The 20,907-nt window shown below is 41.0% G+C and overlaps 1 protein-coding gene across 1 annotated transcript in view; it reads right to left on the reverse strand.

The window, feature by feature from the left end:
• LOC126998790 (integrator complex subunit 4-like) overlaps nt 1-20,907 on the reverse strand; it is a 95,793-nt gene that overhangs the window by 65,461 nt on the left and 9,425 nt on the right. Inside the window, exons 2-4 of the mRNA XM_050860834.1 lie at nt 11,244-11,396; nt 9,776-9,817; nt 4,818-4,946 (exon numbers count right to left, since the gene is read on the reverse strand). Of these exons, the coding sequence (XP_050716791.1) occupies nt 4,818-4,946; nt 9,776-9,817; nt 11,244-11,396 (324 nt within the window). The remainder of the gene's footprint in view (nt 1-4,817; nt 4,947-9,775; nt 9,818-11,243; nt 11,397-20,907) is intronic.

Genomic DNA, 20,907 nt, shown 5'->3' on the forward strand with positions numbered 1-20,907 from the left:
GGTGGAGGGGGGAAGGGGGAGACAGGGGTGTGCGTTGTTGGCCTCCCCATGAGTGTGGGCGAGAGTGGGTGGGCATGAGTTGTGTGGCTCGAGGACAGTGTGGATGACGGGGAAGATAGGGATAGTATGCATGGGTGTGTGTATATGCACCAGTAAATGATAAGGGAAGGAAAGGCAGGAGTGAGATGAAGAGATTCTGGGAGGACTTGGGACAGTGTTTAAAAACCGTGTGAAAGAAGAATTCTTGAGTTTGGAGATATGAATGCAAAAGTTGGAAACAGGGAGATTGGTGGTGTGGTTGGGAAATGGGGTGTGGATGGAGTGAACGAGAATGGACAATACCTTGTGGGTGTTTGTGCTGAGAGGGGTTTGTTCCTGGCAAACACCTTCTTCAAGCACAAACTGATTCACAGGTATACCAGGCAAGGGGAGACATGAGGAGTGTAATAGATTATACAGGGGAGGCGGTGGCTGAGTCGACAGAGTGACGGCGCCGCGTTCAGGAGGACGCGAGTTCAATCCCCGCCCGGTGCCAAGCTGGGATTTTTCAGCCGCCGCCGAGTGGCTTAAAACTACCCACATGCTGTCCAGAAGACCACCTATCAACCCGGACTCTAGATTCTAGGATTAAAGATGAACTCCGGGAGGGCAGCATGAGCCAATGCAAGATGACGCCACTATAAACACTCGCCTGCGCCAGAACAGGCTGGGCCGACCATCAGGCCCCACCAGGAAGAAGCCTTGGGCTGACCATCAGGCCCCACCGGAAAGAAGCCTACCGGCGCAATAGGCCGCAATGTAAAATAAAAAAATACAGCTGTGGATACAAAGTTGCGACAGGATGAAGTGGATGCAAAGGTCGTGAGAAGAATGTATGGTAGATCTGATCCCTTTATGGTACAGGTAACTCGATTTACGCGAGTATTGTGTCCTTGAAGAGGTCGCGCAAATCAAAAACAATGTAAATCAAACAAGAGGTAGGTTTCTATCGAAAAATAAATATTCACTTCATTCAGCGGAGAGAGAGAGAGAGAGAGAGAGAGAGAGAATATCAACATTATCGAGATATCCACTCAGGCACTCAGTCTCAGCCTCACTCGTGTGAGGAAGAAATGAGGGACACCATGAGCGACTGGCTAGTATTGGTACCGGTACCAAGCAGTCTAGTACCGGTACCGTACCGTATAGCTGGTACTGTTAGTACCAGTACCTGCCCACCCCTATTGTTGAGTAGCATGGCAGCGTGGGTACTGTATTGTTGTTCAAGTGGCGCACGGGAAGAACTAAGCTCAGCAGTGTGGCCGCGGCGCCGTGTGAGTCCAGTTGCGTGAGACATCTGGTGGCCACTCCATAAAATATCGCGTATAAGTGAAAAAAATGTGTAAATTAAACATTTATTTGGATTTTGGATACTGCGTTATTTAAAAAACACGTAAACCAAACTCGCATAAATCGAGAGTTACCTGAAGTACCAAAACTAGGATGAAAGAGAAATGTGAATTCATAGGGAATGGAAAGAGGGAAAAGGGTAGGAAGGAACTAGCAAGTGAGATGCTGTGTGACAGTGGCCACAGGGAGATGTATAGGAGGAAAGTGGAGGAAGTACTTGGAAGAGCAAGAACACAGATAGAACACAGTGAAGGAGTGAAGGAGGTGTTTAAGAGGTAAGTGGTCAGGGCAACTGAGGAAGTAGTCAGGTATAGGTCTTGTGGAAAAGGAAAGAAAGGGAGTGTGTGATGGATGGATGAGATAAAAGAGGTGGCTGAGGAGAAAAGAAAGAAATACGAGAAAATGTTAGAGAAATGTGACGGAAGAGACGAGAGGGAGATGGGAGAGTAAGATGTTGGTAAAGAGGCTGCTTAGGGAAAGTAAGGAGAGTAGATGAGGATTTTGGAAGGAAAATTTCACCAAAATATCAAAACAGAAACCTTTTCTGGAAAGAAGTTAAAAGAGGAATGGGGGGAGAAAAGAATGACATTTGTAGCACGAAGAGGAAAGATGGGGTGCTTGTGAGAGGGAATGAGGAGATAAGGAAGGTGTGGAAGCAGCACTTTGAAACTGTAATGAATGAGAGTGTGGGAGGGAAAGCACAAGTGACTAGTGTGGGAATAAAGATCAGTGTGGGGTGGCCAGATCCACAGGGGAGGGTGGAGAGAGGTGAGATAGAGGAGGAAATGAAGAAGTTAAGAGTAGGAAAGGCCCCTGGAGCTGATGGCATAACAGCAGAAATGTTGAAGTATGGAGGAGGTGTAGTTGTGGAATGGATGTTATGGATATGTAACCTAGCATGGGAACAGGGTGAGGTGCCAGAGGACTGGAGAAAGGCTATTGTTGTGCTGCAGTACAAAGGGAAAGGAAATAGAGGTGACTGTAATAGTTACAGGGGAACAAGTCTACTCAGTGTGGCAGGAAAAGTGTATGGAAGGGTTTTAAATGAGAGGATGAAGAAAATAACAGAGGAAAGTGTAGGCGATGAACACGGGGGTTTTAGGAAAGGGAGGGTTGTGTAGACCAAATATTTGCCCTCAAAATGGTAGTTGAAAAGTACCTAGAGAAGGATAGGAAGCTGTTTGCTGCATTTATGGACCTGGAGAAGGCATATGACAGGGTTGACAGGAAGGGGTTGTGGGATGTTCTAAGGATATATGATGTGGGAGGGCATTTGCTGGAGGGGATCAAATCCTTCTATAAGGATGCGAGTGCCTCTGTACGCGTGAATGGTGAGTTGAGTGAGAGTTTTGGTGTTGGTGTGAGTGTGAGACAGGGGTGTGTGATGTCACCAGGGCTTTTTAATGTGTACATGGATGGCTGTATGAGAGAAATGAAAGCCAGAGTGGGGGAGCTGCCTGCCTAGTTCAATAAATCCACGTTACATAAAGTTTTCCACAGTAGGGTTAGAATTCTCTTCCACGAATTCATTCCACATTACACGAATTTCAATAAACCACATAGGACAAGAATATACTGTATCCCACCGTGCATAGAGCAGCTGTTTGTTTACACAGAGTTCCTGCACTTGCTAGCCCCCCCACCTACTTTGCCACTGTACTCAATGCACTGACCCAGCCAAGCAGGGTAAGTCATGACAGGGGAAGTGTGGGTGGGCTGGTCCATACTGCATATCATACTGCTAGATCTAACAGACCCTAGTTGAGTAGAACTCAAGCCAAGCACGGGAAGAGTGAGTTTACTCAGTTATCTCCACTGTTTTCAAGTCTCAGTTGCATTCATTTCACCCATTAACCTCCACAACTCACAGCAGGTAGAAGGGTGAGCCAAACCAGACAGTCAGTCAGCTGAGTGCACCCAAATAGGCATCTCACAGTAACAGCTCACTCACAATATTCCCACAACAGTTCTTATAGGCAACTATTTACAGAACACAGCAAATCAAAGTTGGACGAAATATTCACAGAAGATACAGCAGAGGTGACACTGTCCACTCATATGAATAAAAAATGTCCTTTGTTTCTAAACACTGGCCCCCCGCCAACCCTGTACAATGATTTGGAGGGGCATTTGGCTTACGCAGCTACCTTGGCGAAACTTGGGAGCTCAATTTTGTAACGTTGAACAACATTGTGTGGCTAACAGGTCAATCAAACGCAGGGTTGGGGCGAGACAAACTCATGAGGACACAGACAGGTTGGGGGGGGACATTTGAATAGTATTTTATTCAACTTACAACCACCTTGTCTGTCCCAAACCCCATCGTAACTCGAGGACTACCTGTACACATAATGTGAGCAAAATAAGATTAAAATTTTCTGCCTTATTAACCCTTTCACACACCAAAAGTTTAATAAGTTTCTTTTTCCACTGCGACATCCGTCTGGGGCTCCCTAGGGGGCCTCGTGGAATGACCTGACCGTGCGGCGAAATTTTTTATCATGTTATTGATTTCACCCACGAGTATTCTTTTTCCTGGCATTATTATATATCATTGGTTTTGGAAGAGATTATGGAAGAAAAAAATTATCGAGAAATGCAAATAAATAGCGAAGTTTACTGACTCTGAAAAAACAATTTAAAGGGACGACAGTCGCGCTCACAGGCTGCCTGCTGAGAGGCAACTAAACCACGGGCAATTATCACTTCAAATCCAACGGCACGAGAGAGTTGACAATAAGTTTATTATATAGGTCGAGCTTGGATCTTTAACGCAAAAAAAAAAAATTACGCAATTCTGAAAGATACTTTATTTTTGGCGAATAAAGTTTTTGACACGATTCAATTAAAAAGCTGATGTAGACGATTCTGTTTTGACGTGAATCACATCGTGGTGCATGAAAGGGTTAAAACACTCTTGACGAGATTTTTAAATCATTATTCTGGTGAGCATACTACATAATGTATCTAACCCCACCTAATATCGCTGTCCCATGAATATCTAGTCTATTTTTTTGAATGACAATTGTGTGTGGCACTCACCACATGACTAAGCCTATTCCACCATCCACCACCCTGTTAGTAAACCAATTTTTGCCTATGTCCCTGTTGAATCTGAATTTACTTCGCCTTTTCTAGAGAATGCACTGTTTTGTTTTGAGAGTTCCTCGTCGTTTCAACCCCTCAACCCCTCTTCATCATCCTCCATCCCTCCCTCTGCACCGATTCTAACATTTTGTATATCCATTCTATAGTAAAATGATGAACAAATGAACCATAGTCAAGATGAGGTCTAACTAAAATAGTTTGAACACTCAGAATACTGCACTTTTCACATTGAACTCCATCTGCCATTTATCCGCCAGTCATAGTCATATGAGAGTTCACTTCAAGATTACTAGTAAGGCAATAGTCTTACTAGCACATACCTGGGCCTGTGTGTGTGTGGTGATGATGTTGGCAAGGAGGGAGAGGACCTTGGTTGTGATGATGGGCGGGAGGCTGTCATTAAGCAGCAACTTCATCAACTCCTGGACCACTTCACTCTGGGAATCACCCTAAAACATAAAAACACTGGTACAGTACAGGAGACAATAAAGGTTTGAACAAAAACATATAAAATGTCTGCAAAGATGCTCCTTCTACACAAGCAATGAATGAGGAAGCCAAACCAATACAGTGTTTAGAAAATTTGTACAATGTTGTTTTTGCCTGTAGACACAGCAAATTAATGTGAGTGCCTCTATTACCTTGAAGAAGTGGACAGGAAGGTGCCTCCTAAAACAGGTGAAGTCACTTCCAGTGTGGAGGTGCTGCAACCCTATCGAACCCCCCCCAGTGTCCTTACTTCCCATTTCTCTTTGTCTCAATTAACACGAGTCATTCAGAACTAGTCACCAGTCTTTCTTCCCACCCCATACTGCATACATATGACACATGAGGAGGCAGTAGCTGAGTGGTCAGCATGCAGGCACAGTGTCCTGGCTGGTCTAAGACTATCTACATGCTATCTTAAAGTCCATCTATCATTATTAACTCCAGATAAACTCTAATGAGGATCAAAGATGAGATCCAGGAGGCAGCATGAGCCAAGCAAGATGGCACCACTAAAAAACACTTGCCTGCACCATTATGAGCTGAGGCTGGCCAGCAGACCCCCTTCCAGAAAGCCTACCGGTGCTACCTATCTATACTATCTAGATAGATAGCACCGGATAGGCCAAATATTATATAAAAAAATACATATGATTTCCTCAAAATTTATGGCATGTAATTTAAACACAGCCTAGAGTCCCCATCTGAGGAGGGGACCAGAAATGTCCTTAGGCCAGACCTCACATTTCTGTAACATTCACAGTCTTCACTCTCATCTCCACTCTGTGGACATCATCTCTCCTCCCCTAAACCTCACATTCTCTTCCTTACAAAAACACAGGTTTCTGGGGCTACTGTAGTGGTAATCTATTAATCTATTATGTTCTACTAGTAGTCTATTCTGTTTCCTCTTACTACCCTTACCCTAAATTTCAGTCCAAGGTTTGATGCTGCATCTATGTACACAACAAAATCACCAACTCTCCTGCTCATGATCTGGATTCTTCAGAATTTTCCACCATCTGGTTAAGATTTAGTTGTCATTCTATTGCTAAATACATCTATGATGTTTATCTCTCCCCTAATTCTACCAACTATATAAAATTCTTTGACTATTTGAATTAAAAAAAAGAGCACATCTTAACTCACTCTCCCTTTGCTGTAATCTCCATCTTAGGAAACTCCAATGTACACTGCCAGCTTTGGCTTCCATCTTCTCTCACTGGCCAGCCTCGTGAATAAACCTACAACTTTACCCTCCTTAACCCTTAAACAAGTCATTATTTATTTAATCAAACCCACGACAGTCTGCTCAGTCGACCATTATTTATTTAACCCTTTCAATACGATGACGCCTACGTAGGCGTCATGAAGCCCCAGTAGCATATACGATGATGCCTACGTAGGCGTCATATTTCTATTCTGTTTCTTCTTCTATTGAGTTGTCCCGTACTTTGTGTTGGTTACTAAGTAAAGACGCCGTATGTTGTCCTTGAAATCCTATTGCTCCTCCCACCATCCTTGTTCCCACCAATCACAAAAAATGAGCTACAGTATGCACCACCTTCTTCCCGCCTTGTGTCTAAAATTAGGAAGTCTCATTGGCTGTCTCTCTCTCTCTCTCTCTCTCTCTCTCTCTCTCTCTCTCTCTCTCTCAGACACCGAGGCGCCGACACCATCACGTCTCGCCAACGTTGCCAGATTGCCATATTCAGCCTCCTATTTTTGCCGATTTCCGACCCAAAAACTGCCTCCTCAACCCCAATAACTGCCTATATAAGTAGATATCAGTAAAATAATTAATTATTGGTGTCTTTTGGCAATTGCTATGGCTCAGAAATAGGTAAATACAAGGCTCTGAGTACGATAATCTGGCAATGGTGCGTCTCGCCCACCTCTCTCTCTCTCTCTCTCTCTCTCTCTCTCACACACACACACACACACACACACACACATACATTGTCTGTGATGACAAAGGAGTATCTGGCAGCTCTCTGACTGATGATAACAGAGTTGTATTTGCTGATAATTTCTCAACATTCTTCCTCCTCTACACAATCATCTGCTTTCTCTATTTCTTTCCCCCTTGCCCCTTTCTCCCCTTTCTTTATTTCGCGTTGACGCAATTTATATTATGCATAGCAGGTATATGTTGACTCGTCGTGTATGCTGCTTTGCAAATACGGGATACATGTAATGAGGGCTTTCAGCAGCATAATATATGGAGGTGACAAGCAGATACATGCCGGCTCAGGTTTCCTGTGCGCCAGCGCGCGCGGCCGAGCACGCCATATATCAGCCAGGCGGGCTTTTTGAACATCCGGCGTGAAGGGGTTAATCAGACTCCTTCACGCCATAATTTCCATCTATCTGTCTACCGTAAACATCACTAATTTCGCCATTCGTCTATTCATCAGCTGTTTGAAAATTCGTAGTCTGCTTCCAAATCACATTTCAGACTGACTGTTACATCTAAGCAAAATGTTGATGTGTTATAGAGGTACACAGGTAGGCTTACTGTTTAGTGTTTATCCAGTGCAGAGAATGAACGATATTTTTACAGAGTGAAAATTAGCGAAATTAATTAGCATACTTAAAATTTCGCCGCAGAAATTTTTGGTGCATAACATAATTTCGCCACATACATAGAAATACCATGTAAGGCGAAATAAACACAGCTGGCTGAGTTGTCCATATAGTTAAAACGTAGAGGTGTGTGAGAGTCATTAATTTCGCCAGCCTCAAGTGCTGGCGTGTTTGGTGTCCTTGTGAGAGAGCAGTGTTACAAACGCTTGCCTGTGGAGAGGACTCACCTGTTTGTGGATGCACAGATGTACCATTATACACTCACTGAACGATGCCACATTCATTTCTTTTAATTAATCAATTCACTTTTTAATTCATTTAAGCAGTGTAGGGGAGTTTCATAGGAAAATATACTTTTTTATTTAAAGGGACTCCGTGATGGCGCGGTATTTCAAAATGGTGGCTTACACTCGGGATTTAAATGATTTTAAAGACCACAGATTAGACTGAAATGTTGGTAGATATATGTAAGCAGGTTGTTAGATAATTAAGTAAGTTTTATGTGTACAGTAAATAAGGTATGTTGAGGGAGAGAAAGTACTGCCAGCAATTAGTGCTACCAATTACATGCATCTTGGATTACAGGGATTCATTTATAGAAATTGTACAAAATTATCTCAACAAATTATCAATAGATTTGGAAATATACCATACAGAAACACATGAGACAAATGTAATGGTATCCTCTTGACTAAAAAAAAATATGGTCATGCTAAATTTTATAACAAGAATAAATAAGCATGAAATGATTGAAAATGAACAAAACATTTTGAGTAAACTAAAAGACATGATGATGCTCAATATCATAGGGTTAAGGAATTCTCCTCACAGCTTGAATTGAAGTACAGCACTCTCAGATCTATAAAGTTCATCCTCACAACAAAGCAGGCAGATTAAAATAAAAAATGATAACTTAAAGAAGTTATTGATGGCAAACATAAATACAAACAAATCCTTTTCCTTGACATTTAGAAGAAAAAAACACCTCACAGGACACAATCATCACAAAAGTATTCATCTTTATAATCAAATCCCACAGGTAGGCACCAGGGACATGTCCAGTGGGGACATCTTTGGGTCTCACATCCAACCCATTTTGACTGTAAAACTTCCCTTTCATCATCCCAGTCCATGCCACATCCATTGAAGGTCTGGTCCTCCATTAGACCTACATTTTCTTCACCTGTTTCAGAAATCCCGGTTTGCTTCTTGTCTTTGGTGGATTTCAAATTTATAGCTGACCCTTTACCTTTACCCTTGCCCTTTCCCTTAGGAACATCAGTCTTTCGACGCTTCATTGCTTTAGCATTAATTTCTGCTTGCTGCCTCTCAATATCCTACTGTACATCCTCAGCAGTCATGACTCGAGCTTTAAACTGTATTCTCAGTGGTTGTTTACAACCCTGAGGTATTTCTTCTGCAGGAGGGAAGAGGATGTGAGAAGTTTCAGTAGATAGAATACCACAGGCAAATAGTGGGTTGTTGTTGGGATTTAGAGGACTTATGACCTGGGTAGGATTGTGTGTACTATTGGATTTTAATTCCTCATTTATAGTGATATGTACTGAGCTGGTAGAGGCACTGCCTATAGAATCTGCTTGGAACTGAGCAATAGAGTCTGCTGATGAGCCAGGCTCTTCCTGAGGGATGTCATGAAGTGTCTGAATATCATCTGTTATGTTTTCCTCAGTTTGTGTGGCAGCATCTATTGTAGAGCTAGTTGGTGGCTCAGCAAGGTCAATGTTAGTGTCTGGAAGGAGCTTATTTCTTAGGAGTAGACTTTTATCTATTGCATTGGGGTTGAAAGGATATATACCACATTTACAAAAGCCAGCTTTGATGTTGGACATTGTCATACTGTCTTCAAATGTTTTTTTTATGATTCTTGCCACGTTTTTCTTTGCAATCCAAAAGTTACTTTTAATTGCTTTTCCTAAATTAACTAGCTTTCCCAACTTTGACTTGAAGCTCTTGTACACAGCTACATCAAGAGGCTGACAGATATGAGTAGTGTGTGGGGCAAGAGCAAATAGTGTAACATTATTTTTACAAGCCAGTTCAATAACCTGTGGGGAACAGTGAGAAATATGCCCATCTAACAGAAGCAAGACTGGCCGTTCAGCTGTGGGACGAGTATGAGGTAGGAATAGTTGCTGAAACCATGTGAAAAAGAGATCACAATCCATAAAGACAGATTCTTGCTTACCATAAAGCCAACCATCAGACCCATCCTTTGCATAGTTACCTCCTGGAAAAGAATTTTTTAATATGAAGGGTGGTATGGTATGTCCAGCAGTGAATACTTATGTGTTCTGATGAGGCAACATCCCTAGAGTGAGCATGCTTCATTCTTTTGGGAATAACTACCCTCTGTGTACATTTATCTAAATCTACAATGCTTTCATCACAATTGGAGATATCTTGAGGTCTCTCTAAATATCCACCCTTATTTAGATGTTCCTTAAGAAGCTGAAAGTAGTCCCTGATAATGTCAACTGTAGAGTAGAGTGCCCTCCCTCTGTCCATCTTGTCAGGTCGTCTCAACTTGGTGGCATCGGGATATTTGCACCTCAATGACCTCCACCATCCTTCACAAGGACCTGATGATCCAAACACTTTCCTTCCATTTATTCTATCTATACACCAAGCAAGCATCAAAATTTGATTAAGAGTCACAGGAAATCCTCTCCCAGCCATGGAGCCAATGTAGTTGTACAAGTCTCTCCTGTCCTGGTGTCAAAGCCCTTTTCCTCCCTGCCTTGCAATCATCGCTAACTTTGCAATGTAACCTGTCAGTCAGTGTCTTCCTTGGTACGTTAAAAGTCCTGGCAGCCTCAGAAGGAGTAACTCGATCCTCCCTGCATGCTTTGAGGGCACGTTGCACGTCGTCTGGAGACCATTGGGAGTGTTTTTTGCCTACTCTTATTGGCCGAGATGGCCTCTCGGGATTAGGCATGATTGTAAGCTAGAGGAGAAACATGATGAAAATTATTAATAGAAGGCATCATGACAACCTGAGTTGATAGGTAATATGGCGAAAATCATAAAATGCGTCATTAATTTCACCATTTATTTCGCCAGCTTCATCAATTTCGCCAATTTCTTAGATATAGCAACATTTATTTTGCCATTTCAATAAATTCAAATAAACAAAATTTGGCAAACAATATCGTGATCAAAGACAGATGACACGTACCCTCACTCCTCAGCTGCCGGACAGTGTTATATGAAAAAAATGTCATCGCCTGAACATACTCGTGATAGTGCGGGTGCGTCGCCCAACTGCACAGAAAACAACAGCTGACGCCGCGGGCCTTTTTTTTGTGTGTGTGCATTTCATTGACAGTACAGCATTTTGTTGTATACTTTCAAATTCCTGAGACATTCATTATGTGATAACACATTTGTATTGTGCACTTTTAACTATTATATCAGAATGCTTGTCAAGAAAACTGTAGCCATCAACTCTCAAAATCTTAATTTTTCATTTCAACTGATCAGCTTGAAAGTTTCATATGATAACAAAGGTACTAATATATACAACATACAAATTATTCATGATCTTAGATGCAATTTTAATCCACGGCAGACTTTCTCCTAAATAGCAACTAATACCTCTGCATATACAATCTATCACTTCCCAGACATGAGCAGCAATAGTTCTCTAAACTTACAGTTACTGGCAGGGAACTATGAAGGTTGACAAGAGCAGGAAGAAGCTGCTGAGGGTCCACAGTGTCCAAGGATGAAGTGCTGAAGTCACTGTGGTCCACTGTTTTACTACGGCGAACAAGATGGAGACGCTTGGCTGGTTTGGGCGCTTCCTCCTGTGTAAGGAATGGTTATTATTTAGGCTGAGTTATATTATTTGGTAGAGGATTGGAAAAAAAAATCGATTTTTCAATAAATAAAAAAATCAACTTCTATTAAAATTGGATTCTCGAATTAAAATCAAATATTTTCATATTTTTTAAATTCATTCAATATTTTTTCTGTACTGAAATCCATATTTTTGCCATCTGCAGATGCTACCCCAATGAACAAGAAAAATGTTGTTTTACCCCAATAATCCCTAACCATGAACTGTACCCCGATCAAGATGTCTTTTGAGGGAGGTATTTTTGACGAATATATTTAAACTCAGACGAGTACATGTTTTTCGCTCAGCGTGGCCGGGAAACCTTAAATTACCATGTGGTGAGGTTTGTTTTCATAAAATTAAAACCCCTCCCCCCTGGGGGGGGGTTTTGCGTCATAGTCAGACATGCGCGTCATAAGACCCTCATGTCAACATATGCGGTATTATTCGTATATACGTAAAAATTGCATTAGAATATTTTATTTCTTCATAAATTTTGTCATCTGTCATCCTCTCTTCTTTGAGCGGAGAGGCAGGGGAGGAAGAGAGGTGCCACCACGCCAGTGCCAAGCAAGACACAGACGGGAAGAGTATGTCGTACTTTTCTTTCCTCTCCAGCCAAAAAAACGTCCTTACAAATGATGTACAAGCGCAAGGCAACCAGAAAAAGAGTCACAAACATCAAGAGGGCTTATGGAGTGGCCAAACCTCAGAAAACAAGCAAGAGAGTAGCGTAGAAGCAAGGCACTCCCGCGGCACTCGCGCTATGCGGGAGTGCCGCGGGCCCAGATGCCTGATCATTCTCCAGTAAGTCAACGAGGTATATACAATAATATGTGAAAATTTCATGCCAATCAAATAAATGCAAATGGCAAGACAGGAATGAAATGTAAAAAAAATCTTTTGGAGCCAATATCTCGAATATTAGTTTTTTAAACTTAAAATAATTTCACAAAATCGGTAAAAAGTCTGATTGACTTTTGATAGGTATCAGTTGAAACTACAACTAAGGGGCAATTTTTTGTTGGAAATAGATTTTCAATAATGTCAAAAGAAAACGGGACACAGAGAGGAGAAAATAATAATTGACAAAAGATTGTAATTATTTTTCTTCAAAGACAAAACAAAAAATCAAAAAGTTACTTCCAACAAAATGTAGATAGGTAAACAAAGTTTCTATGGTATTTTTTTCAAACCGATTAACTGAAAAATAAAGCCTGTGAAACAAAAAAAAAAAAAAAATACGCTTTGTTTGAGTCTCTCCTAAACTTCACCCGAATTTGATGAAATTCACAGAATAACATACCTTTACAGTAACAAACAACATACTAAGATTTCAAAGCTATTGGATGTACCATATGCACAGGAGGACCCCCCCCATAGTCGCCCCCCCTTAACACCAATGACACCTAACAGTAGATCTCCTTTCACCTAACTGTACACAATGTAGACTGCTCTCCACCCCAGTAATATCCCTGTACCTGAATGCAGACAGTTTTACCACAACGATACCACAACAATGCCCCACCGTACCTGAATCTATATGTTTTTACCCCAACGATAACCCAATGTAGATCTCACGTTACTCCACTGTACCAAAATATAAACTTTTTACCCTAGTGACATCTACAGACCTCTTTTAGCCACTAAGATACCCCACTATATCCCAATGCAGACCTCTTTTTACCCCCAACGATACCCTATTGTACTCTAACGTAGACTTTTTCTATGCCAATGACACCTTACTGCACCATAATGTAGATGTCTTTTTACCCCAATGTAGATGTTTTTACCCCAATATACTCCATTGCTTTTTGCTTTTTCACAGTAAAGGAAATAGCTCAAGGACAAGCAACAAAAACAAAAATGAAAAAAAGTCTGCAAATCACTGCTCCTATAAAATGAGTTAAGAGGAATGGCCAAAAGAGAGGTCAATTTTGGGTGGAGAGGTGTCCTGATACCCCCTTATTGAAAGGGTTCAAGTTGTTGACGTCTTTTTGGTAATTTTTTGTTTTATGGACAAGCTTACCTCTTTAAATTGCATGGGAGGCTAAGACTTACATCTCTAACATCTGGCTCCCATCTATTGATCATCTTGAGTTTGGAATTTCACAAAGTTGTTTTCAGTTATTAAGCTGATAATACTATTACCAATCTTTCCTTTTCTCTCTCTTCCCTTTATAGTTAATTTATTGGCAGAATTTTAGTTTGAGTGTGTCCAATACCAACTGTCCAGTCTGGGTTTAAGGGGTTACCTCTGCAAAATTGGGGGTAAACCATTAATACGCATTGTAGCCAAGTGATTTTACTTTATTGAAAGTTTGCAAGTATGTACTACTACAAGAGGTCTTTCTGAAGATTTACTGCCAGTTATCTGAAAAAAAAGAAAAAAATAATAATTTAAACCAATAAAATAAATGGTCTTACTAATCGCAACATAACTCATTAACAATTCATCTTAGAAAACTTTTCTTTAGTTTTCTATGTAAAAGAAGAGTTGTTCTAATTCTGTGACAGTCTACTTTTGAAGGAATCTTCTTTAAACAGGTTAGTATTATGCTAATATAAACACTAACTTTTTTTTTGTAACAAAATAATTTTTATTAATTTGTCTTGTTAATTTTTCAAAAAAGTGCTCACTCACAGTTGTAGACAATTTATCTAGGAACAGAATGCAAAAAAGAGTATGAAAATCCATCAGTAAATAAGAAAGATATGTTAGCTAGAGCGTACACACCTGTGTTTTGAGAAAACGGTGTCTGAAGTTTGACAACGTTCAGCGGCGCACGCTCAGTGACTCCCTGCAGCGTAGGCGAGGTCCCTCGCTAGACGTTTGTTGCGAATCTTCCTTTTGATTGGTTTCTTCATTTGGTTGTCAGCTCTTTGCAGGTACTTCATAGTCCTTTTTATTAGAGGTATCCCATGTTCTCTGTATACATTGCTTTCCATATACCCGGCATTGTTTGATGGGATGCCATGCTTCTCTTTTCTTGCCTTTTCAAGGTATCTCTTCTTCATCAAATCCTTCTACTTTACTCCACCCATCTTGTAAATGTAGAAGTTGTGGAGGAAATGATGGCAACACTGGAAATTTGAGATGTCAAAGTCAGCTGACCGCGCGCCGCCACCTCCCCTCGTGACAGAAGGCCACTGACTCACACGCTTGCCTCTCAATCCAACATGCTTCTACCTCCCCCAAGGGTTGCCAGATATAGAATGTTGATTTACATGAAAAAATAAATGAAAACATATGGAAACTTTGAATGTTATACATCCATGGGTGAGTTTTAGTGCTTTAGACATAGGTATACATAATAAACAGAAAAGTGAACTTAAAGTAGACATAGAGCCATGAAACTTACACACAGTGTTGCCGAATGATGGGTGATCATTTTCCAATAATAATCTCAACTTGCAAAAATTCATAAATTTTTGCGATTTTTGCGGAGGTACCCCCTTAAAAGAACTGATTGAAGGAGTATTTACAACATCCTCAGGTAAGGAGTTCCAGTCGATAACAACTGATGCTGAAAGTTTGCTCTGATCAAAGTTCTCCGGTGTTGTCTTTTTATGAGTTTGCACATGTTGGATCTGGTGCTTGCTTCACTGTACTCAAAGAAGACGTCTTTATCAATATTTTCAATCCCGTTGCGGATTTTACAAATTTCAATTAAGTCTCCTCTGTGCCATTCTCTTTTCCAGTGTAGTCAGCCCTAATTTTTCATATCTTTCTTCATACTCTCTCAGTTTCAGTGTGGCATTGAGTCTCGGACCCTTTTTTTGATCCATCCGCTCTGTTTACACACACACAGGGATGGATGAATTTCAGCCCAGTACTGAGTCTATTGTCAACTGCTTGTCATACAAAGGGCACAGGTTGTCTCATTTATCACATTTGCCAACATACAAGGGGTGCAGGTTATCTCATTTATCACATTTACCAACATATAAGGGGTGCAGGTTTTATTTATCACATTTACCGACATTGTCCCACCCAAGTTTATTTTTATAAAAGTAAATGATGACATACGGTATGTTATGAATTTGAAAAATGATTGAAATATGAAAGTTTGTTCCTGCACCCCTTGTATGCCAGTAAATATGATGAGATAACCTGCACCCATTGTGTGTCGGTAAATGTGATAACCTGCACCTCTTGTATGACAAGCAGTTGACAACAGACACAGTACCATGCCGAAATTCATCCACCCGTGTATGTAAACAAGACGGACGGACTAAATCAAGGGGACGAGACTCGACACCACACTGGTATTAGTTTTGTCATCCTCCTTTACACCTTCTCCAGTTTTAGTGTCTTTGCTATACACTGAACTGTGTATTCCAAGTGGGGCCTAACTAGTGAACAGTACAGTGACTTACACATCTCAACATCCAAGGAAAAGTTTCTCTGTATGAAGCTAACCATCCTGTTCCCTCTGGCTGCCACCTGGGCCACATGCTGTGCAGGTTTCAGATCTGATGATACCAAGATTCCAAGATCTTTCTCCATTTCTGATGTTTTTAAGGCTTTTCCTTTCAGTTCATACACATTTCTTGAGGCCACCAATTTTGAGTTTCCACAGTAGGTTTGCTTAGTTTCATTTGTTTTTGAGACATCAGGCATTGTGCTTGAGGCTCACGGTCATTTGTAAACATGGCAAGTGACGAAACACAACGTGGTGAGGATCTTCCTGTGTGTTGTGAAGGGTGTTACCTGTCCTATGGGGACTTAGTAGGCACTTACTACAAGGACTCTGAAGGTCTACTGAAGCTTTTGATGAGACATGGCTTACTGCCTGAGAAAAACATATGTGGAAATTGCGGGAATGAGTGCCGTCCAGATATGTGTAGAAAGGCATTTCGCTGTGACAAAACATTTACAAAGGGTATAAAAGGAAAGAAAAACTGTAATTTCTTGCAACCAATATATAAGGGCACTTGGTTAGAGGAAAGCCATATTGATTTTGAAACAAATATGCACTTTGTGAATTTGTTTGTGCTGGACTTCTTCTCGTACAAAATGGCAAAGAGTGAACTCTCATTGACTGATAAAACTATCTGTGACTGGGATAGTTTTGCTTTAGAGGTGTTGGTTGCCTGGTCCACCGGAAAAGACGAAAAGATTGATGGGGTTGGAGAAACTGTGGAGATAGATGAATCAAAGTTTGATAAGAGAAAATATTATGTTGGATGAATAATTGAAGGACAATGGGTGTTTGGTGGCTTCTGCAGGAAGACTCGCTCGTGTTTTGTAGTGCCGGTAGTAAATAGAATGCGAGACACTTTCATCACTACAACAAGAGACTGTATTCTACCTGGGACAACGATCATTAGTAATTGATGTAGTGCGTGCCATTGTTTGGAGAGTGAAGGTTTTAAACATCTAACTGTCAATCACTCCTACAGCTTCATTGACCCTGACACTGCAGCACATACAAACACCATCAAACGGCAGTGGAGGAAAGTGAAATGCAAAGTACCAATGTTCGGCAGGAAGAAGAGTCACTTTGTAGGATATCTAGCAAGAGCAATGTTAAAGATGCACTTTCCAGGCATGAAAAGGTTCCACGTATTCGTTAAGGAAGGTGCCAAACTCTGCCTGCCTCCATCGCCTTGATAATCTCCACATCAAACCTAAGTTACATGAGTTACATGGTAAAATTTTTACATTGTATGCTCTTCTACGGAGTTATTTCTTAAAACTAGAAATTTCCTTATAATTCATCCATGGCTGCTGAGTCTTCCCAAATTATAACATGTACCCAGGAATACTTGCCATCCCACACACCCAATTCCACCAGGACAACACTAGGAAGGGGGGAGTACAGCGCCAGGAAGGTTATTACAGGAGATTAAGATAGTATTCCTCTCGTGGGGTTCGAGGGGGGCAGTCCCCTTGGCTAGGTTATCATGTGAGGTTAGTATCACTCTGTGGGAATCCAGGGCGGACCCCCCCCAGCTAGTTTATCATGAGAGGTTAGGTTAGTATCCCTCTTGGAGGTTCAGGGTGGTGCAGCTCCCCCAGCTAGGTTATTATGTGATGTTAGGCTAGTATTCCTCTGAGGGGGTCGAGGAGGGCACAGTCCCCCCAGCTAGATTATTATGTGAGATTAGGTTAGTATTCCTCTGGGGCGGTCCAGGGGGGACACAGCCCCCCCCCGGCTAGCTTATTAGGTTAGTTAAGTTAGGTTAGTGATTTTGCAAATATTGGGGGCCATGAATGAGTCGTGTTTGCCTTTCCCAAAAAACTCTGATTCCCCACAGGTCCCCAGGCTTGCTTTGGAGAGGAGGAGGGGGCTGGAGAGGTGGAGGGGGAGGCTGATTTCTTATAAAGAAATACCTGATTTTCAACCATCTTTTTGACAAGGATACCCAACTGTCCCTTAATGTAGACCATACTTTACCTCATTGCATGTTGATGTTCTTACCTGGATGACCTTTCCCTATGTGCCATGCTTGAGTAAGCTGTCAGGCAAAGAACTGAAAGGTCTCACCAACCAATGTGCCAGCCTATCCAAGCTCATCAAACAACAGAACATAATCCAATAAGACATAGGCTAGAAAGTGTGTTGGGAATTCATTTCATATGGTCAGGGATAATAGTCGTAAGGCTTATGGCCAAGAAAATCTTTTAGAGCAGCTTTGAAAGCACCAAGGTCTCTCAGCTCAACAACTGCAGGGGGAAGAGAATTCCAAGGGCCAACAACACGAACTGGGAAGAAACGATGCCAACACTCAAGGGAACAACGAATATGAGTAAGCTTGAAGACATGACCTCTTGTACCCACAACTGGAGCAAGCTGGGATAGTCTAGTTGAGTCAAAGGGGGCAACACCATGCATGATCTTCCAGTACTCAATCAAATCAGCTCTCAATAACCTCCCGTGAACAGAAAAAAGATCAAGAGCAGAAAGCCTTTCTGCATAGGAAAAGTTCTCAAGGCCATCTATGTTTTTGGTACACCTTCGCTGGACTGACTCTAGTAGCTTAATGTCACCAATATAGCCAGTGTTCCACTCAACTGAGCTGAATTCAAGTAGAGGACGAACATGAGTAGTGTACAGTGCCATCATAAAATCACGAGAACAGCATAGTGTTGATATCAATAAATAGGAAGCCACACCACCCGCTTTGGAAGCCACAGAACGAATATGGTCATGAAATTTCAGTTTAGTATCAATCATTACCCCTAAATCTCTGCTTAGAGTGGTAATTTGGATAAGAATATCACTAATGAAATACTGGTCGTAAAGGCCAGCAGGAGGGAGATCTCTGCCAAATCTAAGAGCCACACATTTGTCTGGGTAAAGGTTAAGACCCCATGATCTTATATTGACAGCTGAGTGATGAGGCCAGATGGTTAATGTAAATAAGAAAAAGAACGGGACCCAGGACTGAACCTTGAGGAACACCACTCATCACACTTTTGCAGGCACTAGAATAACCGTCAACAACAACTGACATTTTCCTCCAGGTAAGAAAGTTGTGGATCCAAGACAATATGTTACTAGAAATACCCAATGATGTACCGTAACTTAGTGATCTTTTACACTATTATAGATACAGCGAACACTGCTCTCATTCACCTGGTATGCTCTCCCTACCGCACCGTAACTCATCCCAAAGTGTAACTTCTCCAATATCTGAATTCTCCTGCAAGATGAACAACTTTCTCGAATGCTTTGGGGTGCTTTCAGCAGGTGTTTTGGTAGAACAATGTTGCCACTTACGCCATGACTACTTGGTGCAACGAGCGGGAAATGCTGTTACTCGACAGAGTAACAGCACCGCGTTCAGGAGGACGCGAGTTCAATCCCCGCCCGGTGCCACCAAGCTGGGATTTTTCAGCCGCCGCCGAGTGGCTTAAAACTACCCACATACTGTCCAGAAGACCACCTATACACCTGGACTCTAGATTCTAGGATTAAAGATGAGCTCCGGGAGGGCAGCATGAGCCAGTGCAAGATGTATATATATATATATATATATATATATATATATATATATATATATATATATATATATATATATATATATATATATATATATATATATATATATATATATATATATATATATATATATATATATATATATATATATATATATATATATATATATATATATATATATATATATATATATATATATATATATATATATATATATATATATATATATATATATATATATATATATATATATATATATATATATATATATATATATATATATATATATATATATATAACCCTACATTATCACCTCGCAGTTGAAAGTGAGATAAGAAAGCAGTCATGAGAAAATGTACAGAGCGCCAATAGCATCACTGCAAGCGTGCAAGCCAAACTCTTAGCATTATATCATGAACTGTGTATGACATATTAAAAAGTTAATTAATATTGCACATCATGGATGTTTTGAAAAACCTACTTTTTAGGACCTATATATATTTTTTTATAACTGAGTACATGCCAATATTCTACATATATATATATATATATATATATATATATATATATATATATATATATATATATATATATATATATGTATATATATATATATATATATATATATATATATATATATATATATACAGTCAGCGCCACAGGTATTGGCGCGAAAATCATGCGCCAATATCCGTGACGATTTATCAAAGACCCCCAGTATACACCCAAGAAAAACGACAACTGTATTGGCACGCTATCATGAGGTAGAGTGGGCGGAGCTTAAGTCCCAGACAGACAATGAAGCTCTCAGCAACGCGCTGTGATTGACAGGGGAAGTATCGATTTTTTTTGTCACGCGACCCACGTGTTTTTCTGACTGTACCTTGCGGTGTTTTTTTATTATTATTTTGGGATAATGCCACGAGGTCCTGAGCTGACAAGTGAGCAAATTACAGCGATATCATCACTCTGTGTGACAGGAAAATGTAACAAAGATATTTCAAGCCAGACCGGCATACCACTACGCAGTGTGCAAAGATGGACAAGAAAATGTAAGGATGCGGGAGGCTCTGTCCCGCCACTTCAGATTAAGAGGACTGGACCGGCTAGGAAAACATCTAAGAGGACTCTCAAAGTGATTCAGCGACAGGTGGAAGCTGAACCTAGAATAACAGCTAAGGAATTAAAAGAAAAGAACCCGCTACTCTTGCAAACTGTTTCTGTTAGAACCATCCAACGACGCCTCAGAGACGACCTCTGCTATGAGCATCGGGCGCCACAACATAAACCCATTCTAACTGAGAAACAGAAGCAAAAACGGGTTCAGCTTTGTAGGAAATATCTGAAGTGGGACAGTGAGAAGTGGAAGAAGGTATTATGGAGTGATGAGGCTACGTTTTGTAAGGTGAGGCTACCTAAGGGTGCAGACCCGTACCATCCCAAGTACACTCAGGGGACAGTCAAGCACCCGGATAGTGTCATGGTATGGGGTGCCTTTGGGTACTATGGTAAGGGCAAGCTTGTTGT

This window comes from Eriocheir sinensis, chromosome 2 (genome assembly GCF_024679095.1).
Source record: "Eriocheir sinensis breed Jianghai 21 chromosome 2, ASM2467909v1, whole genome shotgun sequence".
In the NCBI taxonomy this organism is placed as follows: domain Eukaryota; kingdom Metazoa; phylum Arthropoda; class Malacostraca; order Decapoda; family Varunidae; genus Eriocheir; species Eriocheir sinensis.